General features: G+C 40.6%; 1 protein-coding gene across 3 annotated transcripts in view; it reads right to left on the bottom strand.

Annotated features, from left to right (window-relative positions):
- UBE2F (ubiquitin conjugating enzyme E2 F (putative)) overlaps nt 1–23,112 on the bottom strand; it is an 85,773-nt gene that overhangs the window by 33,894 nt on the left and 28,767 nt on the right. For all 3 annotated transcript variants that reach the window (XM_075430731.1, XM_075430732.1, XM_075430733.1), the window contains 2 exons: nt 18,981–19,051; nt 12,780–12,837 (listed from right to left, as the gene is read on the bottom strand). In XM_075430731.1, the coding sequence (XP_075286846.1) occupies nt 12,780–12,837; nt 18,981–19,051 (129 nt within the window). The remainder of the gene's footprint in view (nt 1–12,779; nt 12,838–18,980; nt 19,052–23,112) is intronic.

Below are 23,112 nucleotides of genomic sequence, written 5' to 3'. Positions count from 1 at the left end.
AACGCCTGAAGTTCGGGAGCCCCTTCCACTGCTGCCCTCAAAGGCTGTATTGTCCTTCGGGGAGGCAGAGTGAATGTCTTGGGGGTGTTAAGAATTTCTTGCATCTGATTTTAACCCACTGTGTGTTTCCCACAACCTTGGATAATGGGACCTTACTAAGCATGGTAATTTGCTTTCTTCCACTTGAAGAAGCAGGAATAAATTAACTTTTCAAGGGTCATCACACATCTACGCTGTGTGACAGCAGACTGTAGCTGAAGACTGTGATGCAGAATTACAATACCGAGCATTAAAAAACATCCCAAAGAGGTATGAGGAGCTCACACTAGCACACTGGGGACTGTCCATTTCTAAACCCTGCCTGAACGCCAAAACAGCATTCACAGGGTTTCAAACTGTTCACAACTTTCAGCCACTTACCAGCATGGCTAAATAGAAACAAACAAAAGAGCAACTCAATCACATTGATTCTGAAATCCTGAAGAGACCGCCTTCTCTTTACATTTAACAGTGCTGAAGCCCCCAGTCTCCCAGAGCCCCCCACCAGGACACTTGCAGGTTGTCTCTCCAGACAAAACAGCTTCTGCTCCAATACAAGCATCAACGAGCCACACCTTGCACAAGTAAATGCTGCAACTCAAAAGAGAAATGTAAGTTATATCAAATTATTTTCCCACTCCTTAAACACCCAGTTTTCAAGTTTACCTAAACTGCTCCCAGATTCTCATTTGCTGAACCCCTGTTTTAAGACTTCAGGACATGACTCATTCAGGCTGGCTTTGCACAGAGTTCTACCAAAAACAAAACACCAAAAAAAAAAATACACCCCACAAAAAAAATTAGCAGAAAGCTCTGTAAAGCTATGTTTTCAGACTACTACACATTTTCACAGCCATTCTAGACAACAAAAAGCATAAAAGGTTTATTATTACTACTGAATAACTTGTGTGAAATTCTTAATATCGTTTCTGATGTTTCCACCTATTCAAGTTTTATGATTTGCTGGATTGATTTTGCGCCCTTGCATGGCTCCATGAAAAACAACGCTAAATTACTACCAGAAGGCAACGTTTTTTGTAACGAGTTTGAGGCTAGCCTAGGATATTGAGAAAGGGAAGTGGGATGGAACAGATGAGCAAGAGTGAAGCAAGTATTTCATATTTGAAAAACCTGACTCCGTTGTATTGCAAAAATAATCAATTTGCATTATTGACTTCAGCAGAGCTGCTTGCTGCATGCAGATAAGCAGTTGCCTGAACACTTGCTTCACAGTTTTCCTGACAAACTAAAAGGATTTGCAAGCCACTGAAGATCCTGTCGTATTTAACAGTTCAAAAACTTCTGTTTTCTTTTAATGTAATAAAGCATCATCCTTGGCTTCAAACATTTACTGAACTTCTGGCTTTAATACTCTGAAAACAGAAAGTTAATCCTATGTACAAGAATTTTTAAAGGTTATCTTCACACACAGGAGCAGGGCAGATGTCACCTTAAAATGGCACTAACACACACCTTCATGCTGCTCCTCTTCAATGAGAGGCTCTACTTGCAAAAGGAGAATTAGACTCGGGGATCTGCCTGTTCACATGGCAAATACCTGTCACGGCTCTTTCCTTTATAATGCTTCTTTTCGTCTACTTTCTTCTACGTGCTTAACATCAAAGCTAGAGAGTACAAGTACACCTGCTACTGAGGGGTAACCTCTGAGCAAAACTGAGGTCCTCTTGCACTTTTTGCAACAAAGCGGCGCGGTCCGCTCAGCATAGACCCTGCAGCATCCTCCAAAGCACTTTACCTGGTTTCTGCTCCAGCTGTGCCCATGTAGGCCCCCCTCTCCACCACCTGGCTTCCTGGAGGCTTTGCACCCGCACAGACGTCACTCACAAGGTTAGACGCCTTTGTGAACCCACTGCAGGGCTCCAGTAAGCAAGTGTTTTTAATGCCCCTCCACTATGCTAGTTCAGAAGACTCAAGTATCATACTTGAGCTAAAGGGCAGTACCTGGTTAAATCCACAGCAGAAGAGGGCATAACGAAGGAAACACGTTCTGCTCCTTGGCACTGACACTATTTTGAGCTCAAGCATGGAGAAGTCAACACAAGCAAGTCAGAAGATCAACAGACTGTCATAAATAACCCTTTGTAACCACCCCTTTTTGTTCTTGAGTATTTTTGTGTTGCATCTGAGTGAAAAGTTACACTAAAACCCTGCCCACAGATTTATTTACGGCATGCCAAATGAGGAAGAAGAAAATCTGCCACCGCAGCAATGTTTAAAGTTCAAGAGCAATGAAAGAAAATGCTAAATACAGCTTTTGAAATAGCCTCTCCTGAGGCTAGAGAGTCTCAAAGAGTTCCATTTGCAGGAGGTCCTAATTCAGTTAGCCACCACATCTTCCCAAGTGGCAGTTCTCACAACCACTTCACAAAAGCAATGCCATTGAAACCATGTAACAGACAAGTGCTTAGCTATGCTTGCTGATGTTTGGAAATAGACCCACACAGCACTTCTTTTGAAGGGAGAGTAAACACATAAATTGTAAATTAAAATTTTCCTTTAACAGGCAAAGTATATTTAATACGTTCTTTTAAGCTGCGAACAAGCCAGACAAAAGCAGTTAATGAACTTCCAACCAAAGAAACTTCTTTAGAGATCCAAGGAGCATTTCTTATCTGATAGACTGATTAAAATAAAGCTCACTGCTAAACCATTCTTTATATACAAACAATTTAACTCTTTCAGATCACAGAAGGAGCAGCAGTCATTTATACAAGAGGATGTCTGAAGCAAATGTTTCTTTTGTTTTTTGTTTTTTTCAAAGAGACTGAAGCAGTAACTCCAATACAAGTGCCAAACTTTGTATATCAGAGTTGGAAAAGGGCTTGACATTACAACTGAAAACTCCGCATGCTGAAAGTCAGGCCACTGCGTGGCTGTCTCCTGGGGCAGCTCTCCGCTGTCCTGTCTGCCTACACACCAGCTCAAAATGGTTTTCCACTTCCATTCACCTTCTTCCCTTGTCGCTTACAAACAATCCCAGCTTCTTTCTGTCTTCATTGCAGCCTAGAAAAGCCAGCACCCTTCACCCCACCCTACCTTTCCCATGCTCTGCTGGGCTGCTCTTTCTGCCTCTGCAACATACCTCCACAAACATCTCGGATCTCTCCCCATGGACTAACAACCTATTTGCAACCATTACAATGTAATTGACTGCACAAAACTTATCATTGGTCCAAAGGATTAAAAAAGGGCATGTTTGCATGCCAGAAACAAGCAGGTACTTCTTGACTTGTGAAAAAAACTGCTCCCCTCCTAAACAGTCTTCTCCCAAATAAAATGTTCCCTTCTACGTTTCCTTTCACTGTCCTGCCTCTCTCTAATCTTGCATATAACACTGCTACAGTATCTTGCAAAATTCCCATAGCAGGCAAAACACTTCTTCCACCTGGAATAAGGCAATGAAGAGGACGTCAGTTTTCTTTAATCAACCACAAAGGCCATCTCAATTCTCATGTGCCTGCAATCCCAGCTCATGCTTCCCACCCAAACACAACAACAGCAGCTTACTTAGAGGGCTTTGGGTAATTTAAATGGCATGAACTGCTCCAGTTAGCAAACACAAAAATAGGAGGAAGGCTGGAAAACGATTTCTTCTGTGCTCAAATATACTAGAGAGGAGAAAACAGGAACAATTATAGTCTGTTCCTCTCCCAGACCAAGACAGTTGTGAATTGCCAAGTATGCAGGAGCACTCATCTAAAATCCCTTACTTTTGTTACTGACTCCTTGACATTTGTCCCCAAGGTTACTTCAGAGTAAGCAGATAATCTTTTAGAAATTGTTCCCAGGGGAATTCTGTGATAGCTTCTTAATGAACTACACTATAGTGATTATGAACACTAAAGCAATCACCCTCCAGAGACCAGTCTACTCAACTGATTAAAGTTGACACAAATTGCAGATTCAGAAATCAACAATTTGGGGAAAACAAGCATGGTTTAATTAGACTTACTAACGTACTGCACTGTATTACTGAATGACTTTTAAAACGTGCTAGTAACAGCAGCTACTGTATTTAAAACAAAGATTTAGCTTTGCCAGAAGCCATTAAAAAGAAAAATTTTGCAAATCTTTTATGAAAGAAAGGTTTGTACAAGACATTGACTTGTGTAGATATTTTCAGCCATCTGGGCATGTACAGAAGGAGGAAAAAAAAAATCACTCCTTACAAAACTGATATAGCCAATTTATAAAATAGAATTACAACACAATAGACCTGTGCAGAAAAACTTCCTGGAGTTTATTTTAAGAAAAACAGAATAATGTCAGATCTACATAGAAGATTGTATTCAGTGGCTTACAACTTCTCTTTACCAAATACTGGGTCTGAAGTTTTTTTGTCTGCTGCTTATTCAGTTTTTAGAGGTGAAGAAGAAAGGGAAAGAAATGAAAGCAGCAACAATGGACATTTTCAGCACTTTCGAGAGGAAAGGTATTGAAGAAATATAAATCTTTTGCACCTCACTTTTCCTCTGTTAAAGAAGTCATTTAAAGAAGACTTGAACCATTGAAAGGTACCTCGTGGTAAAGCTGTGCCTTTTGCAACAGCTACAACCACCTATCGAATTGTGATCAACGAGGACATTCAGAAACCCCTTTTACTGCAACAACTAAATCTCCCTCAGCTGATTTTTGCTGAGCATGCACAGGCTCTCCCTGGTCCGGTCAGAGCTGCAAAGGACAGCCCAGCCCTCGTGAGAACAGGCCCGGCGCTTGCACAGCGAGCAAAGCACTGATGAGCAGGTCCGTGTTTAGTTCAGAGCAGTTCTGGTGTGTGCAAGACAAACTCTGGAGCAAGTCAGGCCACATGTCCTGCTGCAGACGCACACCACGTGGGCTCCAGCACCAACCAGGGACGCAAAGATCAGGACCAACAAAGTGGACACCATTCTCCAAACCATGCCAAAAATGTGGCTCTGAACTACTGGGAGCTCCTACAACACCCTTTAGTACTTCTTACATTATGGAAAGAGACAAGCAGTCTGCAGCCTTTCATGTTTACTGACAACCAACAACCCTCAAATAGTTGTGACTCTTCTATCCTTCCTCACCTACCCCTTTACTGGTTCAAAACCTCTCTTCTGTACCTGCCTCTACCTTCTGCTGCCACTCTCTAAATTAGTGTTACTTCTGTATTTATCCTCTTGTGTTTCACTGCTTCCCTAGAACTGTCTTCTGCAGTATCCCATTCAGTATCCCAGAAAATACAGCAAGGTGCTCAGCTTAAGCCCTGAGGAAAGGACACTGTAAACATGTTGCAAGAGGGTCCAAAGCTTTCTGAGCACCAGGATCCAGGGGCAGTATCAGGCAGTGATTGATCTCGTAACTGCCAAGAAGGACCAGGAGAACCAGAGGACATCACCACTGCAGATGAAAGAGGAAGCCCCTGCTCTCAAACCTCAGGACTACTGCAGGCTAGGGAGGGTTTGACACAAACCACCTCATCACAGAGGATCCAAAACAGATCTTTAGTTGGCACCACATGACAAAGCTTCTTGCGCATTAGTTACCCACACCCTGGGATCATGACACAGGAGAATTTGGAGCAGAGGATATGTTATACTCCTCCTACCCTGCAGGAAATCCCTTCAAGGACACATCCAGGGACACCCCGTCAGCCTGCTCCTCGTACCAGCTAGCATCAGCAACCTCCTTGCACTTCTCCCACTTAAAACTGCATAAGCATATCGCTTCTATGTATGCGTCTTTAGGGTGGCCAGGGAGTAAGGCTTTCAGCAGAATTAAGTAAGAGAGATTTTTTATATGCATATATATATGTGTGTATATATACTTGAGAGAGGGAGAAATGTTCTTGCTCTCTTCAGCAGCAGCACTTTGTGCAGCAGCACTGCGGATTCTGCTCCTGCTGTGCTGGCAAGAACAGAGTATAGCTTTGAAGGAGTCCACGTTATCCATGACATAAAGCAGTCTCCAGCAGATCAGCGCCCTTACCTTCAGGGACATGCAATGGCCAACGGGCTTGCTTTTCTCTCCTTCACAGGTTCCTTTGATCAACACCCACAGTGCTCGCCTCACATCTTTTCAGCAAATAAAGAGTAAGTCTTCAAGGAATAAATGATAAGACTAAACATTTGCATTGACCTGCTTCTGTTAAGCTACAGGTATAGCTCCCTGCTGCTGTGGTGGTCTTTCCCTGAAGCTATCTGCTTGCAAGCACATGTTTTTATTTTGATACTCCCTTTGTTGAGTGGGGGAAAGAATAAAGATGTTGGCAGCAGAAGACATTGTGCTATGTCATCCTAGGAGCCTCCATGAGATCAACACACAGAGCTGGACCTCTAAGTGCTCTCTGCATGTGAGAGAGGAAGGCAGCTCTGCAAATGAAGAGGATGAGCTGGGTGCGACCCCAGAGGGAGTACCGAAAGGTAGGCAGGCACAGTCCTCCTCTGAACAGTGTTTCAGTCAGAATGTCACCCACAAAACCTACAGCCAGCCAAGCACAGCACAGCTGAGGAGATAAGGACTCCCAGAACGTACGTCTTGCTCCTCAGACAAAAGCAAGCCCACAAGCCTGGGTGTCAGTTCATTCACAGTGTCCTCTGGCACAGCTGCTACAGGCACAGAATTAACCTCACTCCTCTGCTTCCCTCCCACTGTGCCAAACACTGCTCTGGGTGGGGAGCAGCCTTGGTTGACAGGCACCACCGTGCTGCTTGGAAACGGCACGAGGAGGAATAAGGTGGTGTAAAAAGTCTTAAGCGGGCAACAGTGCAGGAGGCATAGACACATTGCCTGAAACAACATCCACCTGACTCTACTCCTGTATGATACCCAGAGGAGACAGCTCAAGGCACACTGCCTGAAAAAACAGGTACTCTTCTGCTTAATGCAGTATTTGAAACCCATATGCAGTGAATGACTGTAACCACACACGGGGTGGCTAGAGCTGGTTGCTTTGTTTCTCCCCAGTGCTCAGAGGCTCTATACTGGTCTACACCAGAAGGAGGCAGACACTTTGACAGAGGCCATCCGACATGACATCACACGTACAATTTCTCATGTGCTCAGTTTCAGAACTGTGGTGACCATGACCACACAGATCCCAGGAGATGGATGTAAAATTCATATAAGCTCAAGAATCTCCTTGCTAAAATACGCCTGACTTCCCAGTAATTTCTCCTCCCGCACAGTAAGACGTTTGTGCTCTTTGCCACTGCCATGAAGCCTTCAGTTTTCTTCTTTCGATGAGTTTCTCCTCCTTACTTTACCGGTATGGGGGACAAACATGCTCCATCCAGGAGGGCAGCTTTTACAAGCACATGCTTTGACGTTTCTACACACAGGACAAAGAACCATTACAAAACAGGATTTGAAAAAATCCACAGAAGAACAACGTTGCCATAATGCTGGCTGAGAAAAAAAAAATAGTATCAGCAGCAAGAATTAATGAGAACAACACAGAACATACAGGTTTACTTTTTTCCCTTCATCCTGAAGACAGTGACAGTTATTGTCTGTTTAAAATACTCCTCTGTGCTAATGACATGTAATTTTGACAGCAGACCACCTGTTTTCATTAAGATGATGAATGAAAGTTTTGTGCTTATATTGGAGCTTTATAAAAACCACTCAGATTTATGCTTAAATGTTGAGGTAAAGCTAACTGGAAAAATTAAGCCAAGAGCCCCTGATTTATTTCTCCAAGAGATTAGTTTAACATTTGCATGATTTCAAAGAAAATAATTTTACTGTCTGAAGACAACAGCAGAACTAAGGCAACAAATAAGGCATATTTTCCCATTTAGTATTAAATGCTAATTAAATAAGCATGCCTCTTATGGATAAACTCCAAACAGCAATAGTTTATGTAAAAAGACTTAGTTCCATTTAGATTACATTATCTAATAACACAGATATTTTTTAACCTAGTATCTGAAGTTATGGAAAGGAATTCCTGAAAAAATATTGTTTTCCTACAGGTGGGTATAAAAAGCTGTCTGCATATCTGTAGTTTAAGACCACCTTGACTTTTTCCATTCCCACTCCTGTCTCTCCTGGCAGCAGTAACACAAAAATTACAAAAAACAGCTCTTTAAAATATCTCAGTGAAGAACTGAAATGCACATACACCTCAGCAGTAAACATGAAGACCCTACAGAAAAGAGTTCTCCAGTCACCTGAAACCCACTGTAGCTCTGTCAGAGCGGGGTTACAAAAAAAGGACAAAATATCCCTTGTGAACATTCATCATACATTTTAAAATACTGTTTTTAACTTTACTATTCTCAGCCCTCCAGAGCTGCTCAAGTGTGCTTTGATTACGGTTCATAAATCAGTCACTGACGAATTTCCAGTTGTAGTTTATTAGAGATAATTGCAGAAGGAACAGCTTGACTTTTAGAACCAATTAGGCAATCACAATACACAGATCCACTTCTTCCTTTATTTTTTAAAATCAATCACCCGTGATAATTTTATAGCAAAGTGAAAACAAGCATTTGAGAGAAAGCTCATGAATACTAGGGAGGCCCATCTTAACTAGGCAGATGATACTCATGGCAAATAAAGTACAAGGAAGCACGTGCTGAGGACTAGCAGGAGCTACTGAAGCACTTTTGAGTTTGAAATTGGTATTAGCAAGGAGGAAGAAGCAGGGTATCAGAGCAACAGCATGAGCGTTATTTCATACTAGGTATTTAAAAGCTAGCCTCTTCAGTGACATAAATACATGAGAACAGAAAGGAATTAAAACCACCTCTTTGCTTTCTGCCTTGAAAACTTCAGTTGCAATTATCAGACCTAAAAGCAGGAGGAAAGCGAGCTCCGACAGTCTGAGCAGAGGCCCAAAACAACTCAGCTTTACTCTCCAAAACAGAGTACTCAAAGAAGTATGCAATAAAATGACAGAGAACATAACGGAATGGAGACTGAAAGGTAATTAAGCTCCTGTGGCTAATTCACAGCTAGCTATAAAGTGAAAGATTACAAAAAGATTAGTTAGAAAGCATTGCATCAGTTTTTACACAAGCCAGTCTGTGGCACAAACCGCTAAAAGAAATTATCTAAGCATTTAGGATTCAGGAGTGTTTCTATGGATAAACATTTGCAATTCACCAATGGTGATTAAAAAAAGTATACGTGGATTGTTTTAAAACATTAAACCTGAAACAGATCATTGGTAGGTTAAAGCCCAACTTTCTTCATAACCTGATTAAAAAAGTACCTAATACAGGAATTCAGAAACAGCACATTCTTTAGTGCCTTCACTAGTACACAGGCTGTAATCACAGTGATCTATGGAAACACATTCAGTAGCAGGAAGATGTAAAGTGGAAAAAAGACAATGCTCAACACTTAACAACTTAAAAAATTCAGTCATGGATGAGATGACACTGAGTGCAACAAAACACCATAAAATAAAACCAAGTTAACTTCTCCCCACCCCCCTTAGGAATTCTCTACACTGTTAAAACACTTTTATCAGACAATTTTCACAGAGTATTTAGCAGATTTTTTTATTATTTATTTTTTATTTCAGAAAGTTAAAGGCATAATTTAAATACCTCTTCAAGTTTCTACCCATCTGACACTAAAGAAAGTGTTAAAAAGGTCACAGCAGTTTATTTTGCAGGATTTTTCACTTAAGAGCTCTGCTGCCACCACAAGGATACAGAAGATGAGAGAATCTAAAACTTCAGCTTTCTAAAAGGTTAACATAACATGAATGCATGCAGCAGCATACAGTCAAGCTGGTTTGTGCCTGTGGCTTTTGAGGGCTTTTGTTATCTAATTGAATAGTTTTATTAATGCACTCAGAATGGCTGCATTAGTAATGCCTGCCAACTTTTGTCACAGAAATACAATACATCCCCGTTCTCAAACTAAGTATTTTCACATTGTTTTAGAGTGCTTTACTGGACAAATTTGGGTACTATTCTGCCAAAAAAAACACAGGCTGCCTTCATATCATCAGTGAGTGAAATATGAAATACCGACTTTCAAGTCCATCATTGGCCAAGATCAGATACTATCCATATCGTTACTGTGCAAATTCACAATGTTCAGCTTCTGGAGACGTAAAGGTTCTCCCAACCATGGTGTCCAAGCACTGGAAACAAAGGATTCAGGAAGGCTGGGTGCAGATGGAGGGTTAACAGCTAAAAGTAACCTGGGTTGCATCTCATGGCTCTCGTTTGCTGTCAGTCACCCTCACACACTGTTTCACGTAATTCCATGTTCTATAGTTAATATGTACATACCACAGAATGATTAATGCACATTGATGACTTGATTGTGTGGCCATACTGCTGATCAAACAGCACAATTCCATATTTTCAGTCTCAGACATATGTGTAGCCTGGAATCTAAGCATTTGATCAAACTTCAACAAAACACATAGGTAAGCATGCATGAAGCTTCACAGCCGAAGAGCTGAAAGAGCACCTGATAGAGCAGTCATCAAGAATCCCGGCTCTGACCGAGACGCACCTTTCCTGTGTTCATTAGTCCTTTCAAAGAGTGCACGTGGAACGGACAAAAAGCATCTTTGGCAAAGAACAGACTCACTGCAGATGCTAGTTACCATCTAATCACAATTTGTATCCCAAGCAAAAAACACTGGGGAAGAGTGCTTGTAGCTTCCTGACATCCCCAAAGGCCACTTCTACTCTATTTTTTTAAGATAGTTTTGTACTAGAAGCACAGTGTAAATACCATGTTTCTATAGACGCACAACTTAAAGTCAGGACCACCATGTGGTGGTACTTTTTTGTGATGACATTTCAAATCACGTGAAGTGACAACATGACAAGTGAGAACACTTACTAAAATTGCACATTTAAAACGGAGATTCTGAAGGCAAAAAAGCAAGGAATGAAAAACTTTGTAGTTTGGGTTTGTTTTTTATTTTAAACGTATTAAATGTGAGCTGGCAGTTGTGGTACTTCAATGCCCACGGGAAAAAGAACAAAACCCAAGGGGGATGCTGAATTTTATTTTTTTTTTCCTTTTTAAAATTCAGCTGCTGTCTCCTTTTCTCTTGCCGAATCTTTCATTTTAGCATCCACAAAGTTCCTTTTTTTTTTTTTTTATTTGGGGCTGTGGAGGTTTTGTTTTCTTCAACTTATGGAAGGTAAAAACACCTTCAAATGCTGCATAACATTCAGGAATTTGAGTCTCCTGGTAGTTGAGATTTTACAATATTTAATCTATGAAATTAATCACATGCAATTAGCAAACCAATGCAAGAATAAAATGGAAAAGAAGATTAATAGACTCTTCCATCATCACTGAGGACAGGAAGTACGTATAATGTCAACAGTTATTTCCACCCACAGTCTCAACATGCAGCAGTATTTTAATCTCCATAAGAAAGGTACCATGAACAAAGCTAAGAGAGCAGACAAAAATATATGTACATTCTTGTCCAGTAGCAATATTGATGTACTAATTTTCTAATGGCTGAAGCTTAAGCACCTGTGGCCTAAAAACTTTCCCTGGGAATGAAACACAGGGACAGGAACAGAATTAGTTAATTTAAGTACCCAGTCGGTGTCTGGATTTAACCTAATATGAAAACAGAAACACAGGGGCAACACAAAAATCAAACAGATGAAAAAAAGGAAGGGGTATTTAAGAAAACCCACGAGACACATACTGATTTCTACTTCACTTTCCAGCAAGCCAGATGCTCATGAAGAGATTTTCCAAATGAAGAAAGTAACAGGTATCATTCATAGCTCCAGAAAGGATGTCAAGTATTAGATAAAACTTGTTTTCAGTTTGCCTTTTGGAAAGAAATAAACACCTGATATGTACCCTTTATCTGCCTAAGGTAGCTCATACTCTTTAAGAACCAGTTCTGGCAGGGTTCCTGGTAAAAGCAAAAGCGGTATCACTGCTCAGTGCTCTGCAAGACTCTTTGGACAGCAAGGTCATGTAACAGTAAATGGACAACCGACCGCTCCCCATAGCAAGACAACAGCAGTCACTGCACTGAAGTGCACATCCGTCATGACAATCTCCCTAAGAGTATTTCATACAGGAACTATGACTCTGAATTTATTAACACTGCCCAGCTGTGGTGGGAACAACTTCTGAAGTCATTCTGCAATCACAGTGGAAAAACTACCAGGATTTTACAGGGGCCAGATTTCACTTATATTTTAGTGACTCATGTAAAATTACACTTGAGGCAACGTTAAAGGGAAGATGCAGTTAGTTCCCTACTGGAGTGATTAAATCAGCCCAGAGTGCCCCTCTTCATGCAACACCCAAGTGCAGACGCGCTGCTCCCCGCTTTGAACACCAGGGCTGAAAGAGAATTCAAGACGATCTGATTCTGTTCCACACGGCTTTTCTCCCAAATGCAACTTGCCTTTCACTTTTCCAAGTTCCTCTACTCAGAGGAACTTGGAGAAGGGGTCAGATTACTGATTTATCAGGAATGTCAATACAATGGAAATTACAAGGGTTATGGATCACTGTTTTGCTCACATCATGCTCATATATCTGTTGCCTGGGAGAAAAAAAGCAGACCAGTCTTAGCAAGCAGTAATTTGTGCAGCTATGCTAAAACTAGCAAACATTTCTAGAATCAGTTAGCACTGCAGTGGTTTCAGTACTGCCACCAACACTTGTTGAAAGACAAGAAACTCGGTTATTCCTAGAGCAAACCACATTATCTGTCTCTTTCCAAGTCCATAAAAGTATTTTAAAAGGTATCTAGTTCGACGTACATATCTAATAGGAAACAGTACCTTTAATGTTCTAGTTGGAGCCCAGCCAGTGCCATCAATTGAATGTTCTCTCAATAAACTGGAAAAAAAGACACATATATTATACAGTGCAACTTCTAGTTAAACAACCTTTGTCAGAAATCTTCTCAGAAAACATTAAGAACTTAGGAAATAATTGCAACTTAAGAATTACCTCTTGCACTATATCTACATACTGGGATTTTAAAGCACAAAAATTGGTATGTCTTCTTAGCATTACATTCTACATAGTGTCATTACAGATCTCCCGATCGGAGCTCAATCTTTGTCAAAAAACCTGAATTATTTTCATCAGGCAAAATAAGCGTGAAAAATCCTTGTGACAGTCTCAACACTGAACCTTTATTTTCGCCTGAGCACACAGACACGTATGCTCCAGTTTGGAACATGTTCATCTTTGGTGAAGAGACAGGCTTACAGAATGACCCATCTCTCACCAAATGAGACACAATTCAATGCAAAAAATGGTATTTTTGGTGGGATATCTAAATAGCAAGAAAGAGTACTATAATCCTCTCTTCTGCAACAGGACTTCAGCTTCTTAGCAGCAGGGATGGGAAAGAAAGAGTTTCCATCTGTCTGCCCAGGGAGGTTCTGCAACAGCTGTAACAGAGCAGACTCATCTCAAGCCTGCAGGGAAGTTTAGCGACAGGGTCTTACAGTCCTCTTCCAGCAGGTGAGCTATATTGCATGCAGAACACTTTAAGGCTCTACAGACACACTCAGCATCATACATCTCCAACTGGAAATCATGATGAAGAAAGACTGCTCTGGGCAAAAGAGATTGCTTACAGGAGGGAAAAGTTCCTTATAGACTATAATACACACTCCTGAATTTCAATACAAATATATATGAATATTAATATAAATAATTAAGATATAGACTTCCCTAGGTACATACACGCTACATAGGAATTTTACGTGACCTGAGAGTTGAAATCATTGAGGTGCATTCAGTTGGTTAGGCATTCTCAGACCTTTCAGGCCAAAACACCAGCAGTCACAAGCAGTAAAAATATCGGAGACCAAAGCGTAACTGAGAAATGAGCTCAAGTACTGCTCACATTTGCGACAGCAAAAGTAATAATCTGAATAAGAGAAGAGAAGAATCTGGAAAACTCCTTGAAGCATCATTTCACAATTACATCTTCCTCTTCAGAAGCAATCTAAAACTGAAAACTCATAACGCAAAGTAGCAAAGCACAAAAATTCATCCCCACCAGCAGCTTCTACTACTGCAATGACGGGGTTAAAGCAAAATAGTCTTAAACTATTAGGTCCTACCAACTTTCAGGATGACATGTATTATGACATGTCATTTTTAAATTACAGAAGATGACTGTCTACCCTTCTTGTTATTTATTGAATGTGCTGAGTTTTTAATCCAAGTAAATACACTATGACTAGCATTACTCCTTGTTCTCCGCAGCGAGGCTAGGAACAGGATGATCGTACTGGACAAGGCTGTACCTTCTTAACCGTGCTGCTAATCTCATTTCTGTGCCTCTAAAAAGATAAAAGATGCCATTACCTCTAGAGCAGCTCAAAACTAATTTCAAGAACGTTAGAAATAATATCTTGTAGCTGCAATTTTTGTTCATATTACAAAATAAAAGCAAAAATGCTGCTGACAGGCAAGAACCAGGATTTTCAGGTTCTGAACAAATAACAGACTTCTTAGCTTGCTTTCTGTTTGCTCCTCAAAATTTTGCTACAATACCCCCCTCTACCTCTTCACATAGCTCACTGCGAACTTAAGAGCGAGGAATAACTTAACACACAGAAAAAAAACCAATAAAATATCCACTGATAGAGCTCAAAGTGCCCCAGCATATCAACTAAGCCTTGTTAAAACACTTCTAGCTTCCCAAAACTTCAAAGCTCTCTCTCAGCATATGTCTAGCTGTGGACATCAGCAGCCAGGACCTGAGAGAAAACACTCATACCCCTCAGAGAGCTCTGGCAGAAAAGCAATGAAGATAAATAAGTGTATCTTTGCCTCATATTTCTCATTTCCTGATACAATTTATTTTCAGAGTAGCATCCTCTTTCTTACTATAGATTGGGAATGGTCATTAGGCCCTAATCAAAACCTATTCCCAGTGCAGGGTGTCTAGAGCAACTGCATCTCGTGCTCTCAATCGGGATGACCCAGATATAGCTGCCAGAAGGCTGGGAGGTCTGAATGGTGATCTGCTCTCAGAGCATCATACACACAAACAGCAAAATGAACACCTAAATGAGCAGAAATACACAAAATACATCATGAACTAGTTTAGTGGATGACCCAAGCATCTGCGTGTGGCTTCTGTTCAAAGACCTGTCATCCACGGGTCCTGCTGCCATAGAGGAGCTCACCCACTACAAAGTTCTCAAATGGCACAACCAGCAGAGTTTCTCTCACCCACTCAATGCTTCAAGAGGTTGCCTTTGACAAGCTACCCCAGAAGCCACCTACTGGGGTTTCAGGACACTTCATGGGCAGGAAAACCTGTTTACTTGAAATGATTATTCTAAAATCGTCAGGACTTTGCTGTCTCATACCGGAGTGCCAGAAAGCTCATCTAGTATTATTCAGATTGAACAAACAGTCAGAAGCTTCTCTTGTGCTGCCTGAGAATGCATTTGCAAAAGTAAATAGGGGGGTAAGCCAATTTCTGCAGCATTTCAGATTACTAAAGCTGGTGAGTGAGGGCATGCCTTGGGGAAGGAGCAGCAGGGCTGACAGGAGGGGGAGTGCTGTGGCACAGCAGGAGTTTGTCAGGGGAGGACCTTCAGCAGGGACGGGGAAGGACAGTCACACGCTATTTCCATTTGCTTTGCCTTCAGCTGTAGCAGGATCTGAGAAAAGCCGATCGTGTCCTCAGCCATGGGCAGACTGGAACTGATAAGCGCACCTCAACATCTGGTGTTTGTATCTAAGGAGACCTCCCAGAATATGATTTCAAATCCATCTATCTGAGTTCCTACCAGAAGACTGCAAAATCACAATTTTTGAAGCTACAGTAACCAAACTAGACACCGATGTAACCAGCCAGCTGCTCAGCTTTTGCTTCCACAAAGACCTTCTCATTCTGTAATTCCTGCATGAAGAAAAACTTTGAGGATTTTTTTTTTTTTAAATACACAGGATCCTAAAGACATCTTGGAAAAACATCTACTGAACTGGGAACTGCATGGCTCTAGCATGTTTAAAACTTTCTGAAACTCCAGATATGATTTACAGCTTAAGAGACTAAAATTTAGTGTAATGGGAAGGTCAGTCCTGAAGAAAACTTGCTATAAAGATCTTGGATGAATACTTTTATCAACATAAAATGTTAGTTCCAACAAAACTTTTACCTCCCTTTTGCCAACAGAAAGCATTATTCAAGGTAAGTTTGAATTAAAAAAAAAGCTGTAAACCCACTTCAGAAAGCCTGCTGGCAGGGACACTTTACAGGGGTTATTCTCTTGCTCACCTCCCACTGCAAACCTCCCTGCTCAACCCAGAAGTGCCAGTGCAGCCATTCAGGTGGCCATGCTATAGACTGGATGAGTTAGGCAATTGATGTACAAAGTCCTTCTAAGGAGCTTTTTATTTCCACATTGGCACAGCTGAGGAGACTGGGAACAGCACTGGGGAACAGACACAAGCAATCAACTTGATCAGCTTTTATAACTGGAGAAATTGCAGCACTGAGCTCTACAGGACAATACACCTAATCAGTTTTCAAACACTTCTCCATTCAGCAGCCCTTAATACTGCCTCTTAAAGAGACCAAACCTGAATTAACAACACCTATTGCCAAAAGACACATCCAACAACACTGACCACCCCATCACGTAACAGAAAAGCAGTGAAATTACTGAGTGATTAAACTATTCTAAAAGCTTATGTAGTCAAGGAGGAAGAGAACACCTCAGGCAGAGATCACATCAATAGGGGGGGAAAAGAAAAGTAGTCAATGACATGCATTACACATTATTTTAAAAAGTAGTCAACTGGTGTATGTAGCAAGCAAGCATATCCTTTCTAGGTATCTTGATGTTTTCCATCCACCTGTGCAGCGGAGGCAACACCCACAAGTATGGGTCAGACCTAATCAATATGGCCCTTTATTACTATTGTCCAGAGTAACTGCGATCCACAGGGCACCACGAAATGACACTTTTCCTGCCCAAAACTATGACACTTGTCCACAAGTTTAATCATTTGGTACGTTTTAATTCAGGGATGATTATGAAAATAACACATACCATAGTGTGAGGTATGCTAGCTAAAAGCCAGTTAGGAAACATACTGATAAGGAACTTTTTTCTGCTTCTAAAAATAACTGAATCTATTTTAATGTAAAGACTCTTGTATAGGTTGATTGCAGATACTATATATAGTGTGCATTCTCCACTATAACAGGCACAAAGCAATTTAAGCTATTTCAGTTTTTCCATCTAAACGGTAAGACATTTCAAAGGTTTGATATGTTAAAACTACCTGACAATCAAATAAAGCTGATGTTTCAGTGCAGATGCCAAAAAAATTACTTCATGAAGTAGAACTATCATGTTCCAACACTACATTCATTTTTCATAATTAAAACCATCTAAAGACAAGAAACAGTGCAATATCCTCAAGAATGTGAGGAGGCTTCATTTAACCTCAGAAAATGTAGCACTGTAGTCAGAGCTTAAACTCTTAGCCATCATTTGGCGTCCAGTATTTTTTGTTCCCTGGTTCCAGACAGCTCGCTCACTCGTTCCTTTACTTACACTACTCGACTCAAAGCATCCAAGCTTTCTCTACTTATCCACAAGGTCTCTGATGCATTTCAAACTGTAAAAACATGATCCTTAAATCAATTTCCCTACTGTCAAGTGACAAGTTAAGCTGTGTAGAATGCAACAGTCCTGGGAGGCACTGAGAAACACTACAAGGCTGGCAAATTTGCTAAAAGTAGCAACACATATTTGCCAAAACAGCCCTCCTGCATCACCAGCATACAGCTCCTAGTAACCGGACAACCAGATTTTTAGGCAATCTCAGAAGATTTAGTACGTTTTCTACTGCTTTTAAACCCTCCAGTCCCACAGTAAGGTAAAGTGTATGGATGCCAGCCCTTGCTGCTTGTACTCCTGCTGCAGCCTGGCATTATCAAGCACCAGGAACATCCTACAGCCTCCCCAGGCTGGCATCTACCACCCTTTGATGATGGTATGAGTGTCTCAGAAGCACGGAGCAGACCACTGTGCCTAACAGCACTGATATCAGCTCTTTAGTTGCTACCAGTTGGTGAGCCAGACCTGCCTATGAAGTGTGACGGATTACCCTGCGAAAACTTGATTTTCACAAGGACCTTGAATACACTGAAGTGATATTTAGATCTAGGGGAAAAAAATCGCTTCTTTTTTTAAGCACTGATTTGCTACACATGGTAGCAACTGTTTTGGATTTTCAGAACAGCTTTCAGTCTCGCTTATTTTCATTTCTTCTGCTTCATCTAGTTTTTTCTTTTATGTCCCATTAATTTGAAAAATGACAGTCATGCTTCTCACTTCTGATTATGTTTGGTTTCTGGCCAATTTCACCATCAGGTACTCACAATGAAACACTGAAATTACAAAGTTTCAGAAACTGATTTGAAGGGGAAACATTTACTATCAAGCAAAACCACCCAAAGTTAAGCATTTGGGCTTTGTATTTCCACTTACATTCCTGCAACTCTGTTTTATTTTAAGTGGCACATGTGTCTTACAGTGGATATTAGATGTTAAAAAAACAAATGACAAATATAGAATAGTTACTGTCAAAGTTTAAGCAACACTTCTTCCCCTCTTTTTGAAATATAAATTGTTTTCAAGCACTTAACACATTCAGGCATTGAAACAAGCAAAGCCTTAAGCCCTCTCAGGACTATCCGTCTGCGGAGGGCAGAAAAAACGAACAACTAAGTTTTGTTTAGGTTGAAAATGACACTTGTACCTGCAGTAGAACAAAACCTTAAGTCATAACCTGAAAAGCCAGGCTCTACACAGTCTCTAACATACAGCAAGAACAATACTTTCAATAGATTTCTAAGTTCCTAAGGGTCATGTGCCACTGACTTGCAGCATCTGTTGAAAATGACACTGGCATGAAAATTATAAACAATGTACTATCACACAGAAAAACCTCCAAGGTTAAAAAAAGAAGAAAGCTGTCACTACCTTAGGCAGATCTCTCCCGTCTCTGTAATGTTGGGATGCCAGATCCTTGTCAAGCATTTTACCTTTGGAGGCTGCCAGGAGAGAAAACGAATTATGATGTTATCCTTTAAAATCAAACCGTATCACTACCACAAGTCACAGAAATTAAAAAGGCAAGTATATTTGATATTCACAGACTAGGTTTGTATGTCACACACATTGCTAATATAGCCTATAGGAATTACACCAGCTTTCTCCGCTCTTTTACCTTCTCTCAACTCTTTACAAAATCTGGGTTGGTACTGGGCTTTTTCTTAGAAAAATTTAACTTCAGAGAAAGCCAAGAAACTTTACTGTCTTATCTTGGCTACTTCAGGGGAAAGAAAATATTCCATGTCATTCACTTTCTTAACACTTAACCCATCAGACAACAATTTAAACTGCAAAACTACTAAGCGTTTTTCCCCAAGGCTTATCCAAGTCAAGGGTTTGTTAAAAATCAGGAGAGGATGCAATGATAATAACTATGTGAAAAGAACAGCTTTTTTTAAACACAGACCTTCCTGTTCACAATTGAATAGGAAATATAATGAGAAGCATCAAGAAGGTGCAAACTTAAGACACTAACACAAAAAGCCACCAAACTTCTTTTCAGGCTAGATCACCAGATTCCCACCAAATTCCATAGAGGGTTTTGAAACAGAGACCCTTAAAATACAGTCTCATTTGCTCTAGTTTTGTGAAGTAAATAAACAGCAGGTCATAAAAATTCTGGTAGCTTAGCAACAGCATGTTGTTCCATCTATGCTCTCCAAATTACAATTTGCAGCTTTCAGTCAAGCAGATGATCTCTTACAGTAAGTGTACTGGAATACATCAGCACAGACCAGTACCTTTCATAACTTCAAATAAATCACATACTGTAGATGCAGAGCTATCTTCCTCCGCTGCTTCCCATGAAGTCTTCAGTCAAGAGACAAAATAGCTCGAGTAGCTGTATTTGCATGGCAGCATGGTGTGTTTTGTCTCATTCCTTTGTTCTCAACTTCCCAATTGTCGTCTTAGTAAAATACTTTTTTAACTAAGGCTCCTTGTAGAAGAGATAAAAAAATAAGCATGGTACTGGACTACCAGTAACATACCTGTCCGGCACTAAAAGAAGAAACACCTGTCACCACATCTTCAATTTATAATGTCGTCATTGACTTTTCTCCACTCTTATTTCATGTTTGTCCAGTAACTCAAGGGACATTGACTGCCTCAGTGCTGTATCATGGCGTAACTGAAAACTGAGTGACAGGCAGAAAACAGTCTCAAACTTTTTACCTTCAAAACAAGAGTTCTAAGTTTTCCAAGAGCGCAGCTTTTCATTAGCTACACCTTCATGTTGTTTTGAAAGATTATGTCTAGTTCTCAAGAAAGGGAAAGCAGCAGTATTTATTCCATGCCAGCAGATCAAGATAAAAGTAAATTTCTACCAGATACCCTTCAAACAGGGAATGTACTGGTAAGTAGAAAAAAGTAAGCTTTATAGAAACTAAATCTTTAAAAGAAGATTTTAAAATCCCCACATCTTCACAGTCAGAGTGAATTAACAGGTGTCTGATTTTCTGCATCATGGAAACAAAAGAATTTCTTTATCCTTCCATCAAAGTGATTTTCCTCGCTAAAAATTAGAAGAGCCCACTCCTGACAGTAAGACAAAGGTTTTCTCTGTCTCTCCTTCTTCTTCTGTTAGGCAGACAGGACAACTGCAGCATTATCATAAAAATTATCTTCAGACAAAACTTCTCCTTCAAGCTTGTTCCAAGCCATCTTTGAGTCTTCCTTAGACCAACAAATCCACACAAGATTTCCTCAAGATGATGTTTCACTTACCTCCAACCATCTCCAGGTGATACTTGTGACACTTCGCACAACAAACCTTACAAAATCCATTTATGCCATTGCTCAAACTTATCCTTCACCTTAGATACTGAAAGCTGCACAGGTATATCCAACCTCAGGTGGGGGTCACAACAGTGAACAGATTGATTTTCTTCTCCATTTCTAAGTAACACTTCTCTTATGGTATCTCATTGGTTTTGATAATGGAAACTATCTTTCTTATCCATTCTCACTCCACTTCAAAATACTGGTGAACACGTATAGATAGTACAAGAAAGTGTTCCAAACATTTAAGAACTACACATATACTGACTCCAGTATTGGTAGAAGTTTTGCAGTACAAGCTTCAGATTGAGTTTGTATCATTATTTATTAGCTGCATTTTTAAAGAAATCTCTCCTCTCCATTATTCTCACCAAAGCAGAGATTGACTATAAAGTGCTAATCAACAAATGAACTTAATTTTCTTGATCAATTTGGCATTCTAGCGTGATTGGTGTACTAATAGAGATATGTTTTATCTGTCCTGCAGCTGTAGCTATTCCACTTCACAACGTTCTCCCTAGAGCTGGAGCTCCTAGCAGAAATTCGGAATCAATGTTTTTGAAATGTTTTCTCTAGACCCTAGATAGTCCGAAAGAATTCTTTTAAACTGCCCTGCAACTACAACTCCATTTTTTTTTTTTTTTACAGTTTCTACAAAACATAGTTGCCCAAAAGAGGCATTAACAGGCATACAGATTCCAAAGACCAAGCTACAAGCTAGCACTAAGTTAATTCTTGCCACTCGCCCCTACCAGTTCCTCAAGAGTTTCTGGAGAGTGGCCACAACTGAACACCAAACACAGCTACTCACACAGTACAGAGAAATGAGTCAAAGAAAACAAAGCCACACTGCCCTGTGTTTTTGATTGAACAGATTACCCAGCTCAGCAAGTGGAAGAGGAGCTGCCTTAAAGTAGGAGTGGGCCTCAACACAACAACCACCCAAAGCGTGCACTTCAGGTCCCCAAGTTTCCTTGCAACACCTCAAAATCCCCATAAGGAGGCATGATGGAGCACAAGCCCAATTCCCATTTCATCAGTTCCAGTCCAAGACCAGTATAAAGTAGGGTGACCAAAGAGGTAGACAGAAGCCCCTTAACTGTGACATCTGATCTTTCTGGAACCAAATGCCTTTGAATTGTTTGCTGTTTCCACAACTAAGATATTTGCCAGAAAAAGGACCAAGATTAGCAGCTCTGCTGTTAAACTCCCAGCTTAAGGCATTTCATGTCATGAAAACCTTGGTAAACTCGAAAGTCCCTAAGCCCATCTACTCTGACAACACAATACAGCAGAACTATGGGAACTGCAAACAAGGCCTGGCTTGCAGTTGCAGGCAGTTTAGTTTTATGTGAATGTTAAACCAGTTCTGTGCTATTAATCAGGTTCCATTCCTTCAAGCACCAGGTCTCTAGTCTTGTAGCGCCCGCTACTTTGTCAGCTGCACCTCAAGGCAGAAAAGAAGGGAGTTTGTTAATTTGCTTTTTAAAGTCAATTAATCCCCCGGTCACAGGTTTTGGTGTTTGATGGTTTGTTCTGTTTTTTTAAAACATTTGCTCCCATCTCCCACTGACCTCTATCCCCGGGCAGCTGATCAACCAAAAAAAAAAAAGCGGTGCTTGGGGAACAGATGCTGCAGAGGCAGAAGCCAGGCAGCAGCACTTGGTGCTAAAGGCATTTGCTGTGTACACCATTAAATGTTTTGCTTGCTCTTTCGCAGCTTCCTCCGACCTTTGTATGGACACCAACATTCCCAGCAGGTTTTGTAAGCACCAACACTAACAAACTTCTGTTTGCTTTACACAAAAGCTCATGAATGTGCAGCCTATTTCCTAACAGAAATAATGCTTTAAAATGCCAAGTGACAGGTTTACCAACAGATTTTAGTATTTCTAATGGCATGACAGTTTGAGGAGACGCTACAGAATTAACTAACCCTGCTCCAGTTTTCTCCTCGTGACCTCTCTGCAACATCTGCATCAGTACCAATTACTTTCTAACATGATTTCCCATTACCAAAGAAAATAGCTCACAGGCTACCTGGTAAATAGCATTCTATGTTGTTTGAGAAACCTTTCCTTCACTCTGTATACCTACTAAGGATATAGAGAAGAACAGGACATTGAGAAAGTATGCAACATATTAAGGGCATTTTCATGCACATATGGCTGTGCAAGCAGGGAGCAGTTACTTTTCTTCCCAAGTATGATGAAATACGAAC

This window comes from Opisthocomus hoazin, chromosome 9 (genome assembly GCF_030867145.1).
Source record: "Opisthocomus hoazin isolate bOpiHoa1 chromosome 9, bOpiHoa1.hap1, whole genome shotgun sequence".
In the NCBI taxonomy this organism is placed as follows: domain Eukaryota; kingdom Metazoa; phylum Chordata; class Aves; order Opisthocomiformes; family Opisthocomidae; genus Opisthocomus; species Opisthocomus hoazin.
This window is presented reverse-complemented; position numbering and strand designations above follow the sequence as displayed.